We start from the raw sequence: 4,434 nt of genomic DNA, 5'->3' as shown, positions 1-4,434 counted from the left end.
TTACATAATTATCTTTGTATCCGGTTTGACCATATACGTTCTGTAACAGTTAAGGTGGGGCTTTCCACATGTTCAGAGAAAGAGGACAGCCACATGTCGAGCTGTTTGCTTCTGTGACTGTACACAGCTCTCTACCACGGGAAGAATGCACTCGTAAGTTCAAATTTTTTCGTCTATTTGTGTGTGAGAGTGTTTTGTAGTAGTTGTGATCGTAGTAGGATGACATGCACTGATAACTGTGTGGAATTCTTTAAGCAGGATGTAATCAAATTGAGATTTGAAGATCAGCTCAGAATAGTTTATAAAGCAATTTCCTGAAAGTGCAGTAAGTTAAACAGCAATGGATTTGTTTTGTGAACGTGAAGTCATTTGCCTTTAATTTCTCACAAATGGAATCTCACTATATATATTTGTTGTATGCATTTTGTTGTATGTTTATATATTTTGTGAGCAAATACGAACAGTATATAATGCTGTTGTGTCATAAGCACGACAAAAATATCGTGTCTTGCATAAGAGTTCTCATTATGTCATTTTATTATCATTATGGATAATGTCATTGATTGTTTGTCCATTACATTACTATGTATGCCACTTATCAGGACTTGATATACTAAAGCATTTGTGGCAGAGATCGAAGGGCAGGAAAATACGATGCAGTATCTGACTGTTGCTGCATTTCAACACTTCAGCTGACAGGAGCAGAGTTTTGTTTTACATTGTGGTAAACTTGTAAACTGACAAATGTTCAGAACACTGTTTTTTTTTTTTTTAATTGATAATGATGTTTTTTTCTATTTGCATTATTTTTGGCAGATTGACCAGAATGGAGAGAGTCCACAGCAGCTTTTCTCAGGAAAGTTCAAAGCAAAACCGAGCATGAATAACTTTCTAACATTCACTACGGAGGGAAACTTGTAGCTCAATCGTCCAATTGATGACACGATGCTTCAGTCAGACAACCAGTACTCCAAACTGCGATGGTCATTAACCCTTGCTGGACTCTTCTTCTATGTGTTTGACATATGGACAGACGTTGGACTGGCTCTGAAGTTTTTCCAGGACAGGCACTATGTGTGGGGCGGACTGACTGTAATGTTTGTTCTGACTGGGCTGCTGGTCACCCAGATCTTCAGCTTTGCCTGGTACTGGGAGGATATGAGCAATGTTTTCATAAACCCGCAGGGAAAATCAAGCATATCAGGCTGGTCAAAATGTGGACTTGCTGCCCTGCATGTATTTGGAATGGGCATCTTCACCAGGTATGTTGTATAAATGGTGACTCTGATACGACCATTGCAGCCTAACCCTCAATCTTCAGATTAATATGAGCTGCTTGCGAGTGCCTGCACGTTCTGACTTGAAATGTGCTGCGTACTTATCATGCACGTTGGCATGGCGTTATGGAATGTGTAAACTAGAATAACCACATTCAAGCTGTAGTGCATTGTGTGACGATAGAAACAAGACTTGCACATGCAGTACTGTCTGTGCAGCAGAAAAACAAAGTCATTCATGAGAAATGTTTCGCATAATGGCCACCTGTCTCACTTTGTTTCCGTTGTGTTTGGCCTGTTGCTAGGTATTATCACCTTCTGAAGAAAGGCATCAACGTGATTTGGACGTCAACAGATTCCTATACAGAGGAAGAAATCAGGGATGAGCACAAGAGGCTGTTTGGTATGGCGACTGATCTGAGCATGCTGAAACTGTTTGAGGCGTTCCTGGAGAGTGTCCCCCAGCTCCTTTTACAGCTTTACATAATACTAGGCCACGATGAGGGCTCAGTCATGCAGTGTAAGTAGACTCAGAAGGTGATCTGCTGTTCACAGACCTACAGAATCATTATTTATACCACCTGTCTTTCCTTTCAGATTTATCTGTGGCCTTCTCCTTCTTCAATGCTGCCTGGGCGTTGGTGGACTATCGCCGCTGTCTCCGCAGGTCTCTTCCCCACATCAGAGAGATGCCCTCTGGCCTCCCCACAGCCATCTACCTCCTTTACAAACTCTGCACCATCACCAGCCACATTCTCAGCTACAGCCTCCTCCTCATGTTAAGCGCCTACAGCACAATAGCCCTCACTGTCATCTGGCTGCTGGGGACACTATGGACACACTTGCTTCACACCAACTTCTGCGAATCCAGAAGCCTCGAAATTCTCTACCGGGCAGTCGTAGGAGTCATCCTCATGTTCACCTTTTTCAACGTGAAAGGACAGAACACAAAAGTACCCATGATCATCTATTACTTTTTCTACTATGTTGTAAATCTCGCGGCCCCAATATTGTTGGCTTTTTTAAAGCAGGACCTGCAGACAAACACATTTTTGCTGGTAAGCATTGGTTTAATCTATGGATGTTCAGTTCTGGGGATGCTGTGTCTCTTGGTGTACTATCTATTCCTGCACCCCAGGGGGAAGCAGCGTGAGGCGGATGAGGTGGACGGCCTGGGAAAAGAAACAGAAACAACAAGCAGAATAAGGAAATTCTTGCAACCTTGATGAAGGTCCTTTGAAACTGTTTCCATGGCTTGATACAGTGAGAAGACACAGAAATACATGCACAGGTTGTAAATCTTAAACAACAGTTTGACAAGTAAAAGACATAGAGAGAGATGTCATCTTGATATTGTGCTTGTAAGTCACTAATACTATTGTCAGTTATCTTTTAGTATTTGGAGGTAAAGCTTGCATTGTCAGTATTCATGTAAATAGATAGCTAAACAATTAATCACGATATATTTCAATGTGTAAAATAATTTCAAATATATTTATTCCTTACTTATTTATTCCTATCATATCTAAGAATCTGCTAATCTTAATGAAGGCCAAAAATATCTTAAAACCAACACAGACCACTTGTCATCAAATTTAAAAAATATGTGACAGTTGGAAATCAACTGTTTTTGTGTTGTTTTGATGGTATGGTATGCATACAATGGCATACAGATAAAATCTAATCTATAACTGCAATTTGGCCTTCCTTTGCATCTTGAAAGCTTGTTAGCCAGTGCGTCATATTACCAGTCTGGACATTTACACTTTGTATTTGTCAAAAGTTAGACAGCTCAGTCATCTCCAATTGTATCTTAATATTGACACCTAATAGGTAGTATTTTGTGTGTCACAGGTGTAGGGCCACATTTCTAGGACCCTTTTTTTGTCAGCACCAACACCTATTGAATTAGATATCCAAGGGAGTAGCACATATTGACGCAAGAACCACATTTCTGGCCAGTATGGAAGGAAAATATAGAATGGATACTAAATGTGAATAAAGTTTGATTTGTCTAACATTGAAAACAATTCACTGAGGTGTTGTGTCAGCCTCTGTCAAATCTTTCAAATTATGCAAAGTGCATAATATGCTCAAAATGCAACCAAGTTAAATTGCAGGGCAGAAAGTGGTACTTTGCTTAACTAAACCTTTAAAGCTATAATTTTTTTAGTTCAGAATTACTGTTTGGGTAGAATGAACTTTTGAAAACTTAAGTAGTTGGACAGAAAGACGCACTTTAGTTATCACCCAATTCAGTAGGTGGGGTTGTTGTGAAAAACAGGGGTCCTAGAAGTGCGGTCCTGAAACTGCAGCCTCATTTATACCGGATGGCGACATGATCTAGGTTGACTGTTTGTGGTAACAGTGATGTTCAGTGCTACTGTGGGTTTGTCTTTTTTTTTTTTTTTTTTTAATTATTTGGTTTGGTGGCCGGCACTAGCTTAAAATAAAGCTGTAACTAATGATGTTGTTGCTACCTTTTAATCATTCAGTCAGTAAAACATCAGAAAACAGTGAGAAAAGCGCATCATAGACATAAATCCCAAGGTGGCAACTTGTTATGTCAGAACACAAAATATTAAATGCATTATAATAGAAGGGCGCCCAGAAATACCTACAAATTTACATAAACAACAATCCTCCTTTACTGCAGACATAATATTGACTATTTGGTTAGTACGTACAGATATTTTATATAGATCTGTAGTACTTATGCTCAACACAGGATGGCGCCATTATCTAGGTTGACTTTTAAAGGTGGTCCAGTGCTGCTGTGGGCCCACAAACTGTATGTGTGGGCCACAATAACCAAACTTATAGTCAGAAAACATGCAACAATACTTCAGGCCCAGGTCAATAATTTTCTTATTACCCTTACTTCATCACGGCTAACATTTCTAACTCCCAGTTAGATATAATCTTACAAAACACTTCGGTGCTTTTTTAAAATCATAATCTCCTTAAACTGTATTGATTCATGTAACTCCTTAATTATATTATTCAGTCCTTTGTGGCTGGAATGTGTGTTAATTGCCTTTTTTTAAAAACACCCTCCCCTTGGAGTGTTCCTTTAGCTTAATTGTAATGAAAAATGATAACAAAAATGCTTAACTGATCCCTATTAAAGAAGAGGATCAGATATAGTTTAACGAGA

At 39.2% G+C, this 4,434-nt stretch overlaps 1 protein-coding gene across 1 annotated transcript; it reads left to right on the top strand.

Annotated features, from left to right (window-relative positions):
* Positions 1 to 3,745, top strand: xkr9 (XK, Kell blood group complex subunit-related family, member 9). The gene is made up of 4 exons (XM_023297771.3): positions 1 to 153; positions 817 to 1,262; positions 1,583 to 1,797; positions 1,875 to 3,745. The coding sequence occupies exons 2-4, from the start codon at positions 946 to 948 to the stop codon at positions 2,501 to 2,503; spliced, it is 1,161 nt and encodes a 386-aa protein (XP_023153539.1). The 5' UTR covers positions 1 to 153; positions 817 to 945; the 3' UTR covers positions 2,504 to 3,745.
* Positions 3,746 to 4,434: the final 689 nt, after the last annotated feature.

Source organism: Amphiprion ocellaris, chromosome 22 (genome assembly GCF_022539595.1).
Source record: "Amphiprion ocellaris isolate individual 3 ecotype Okinawa chromosome 22, ASM2253959v1, whole genome shotgun sequence".
Taxonomy (NCBI): Eukaryota; Metazoa; Chordata; class Actinopteri; family Pomacentridae; genus Amphiprion; species Amphiprion ocellaris.
The sequence above is the reverse complement of the archived record's forward strand: the minus strand, read 5'-3'. Positions and strand labels throughout refer to the sequence as shown.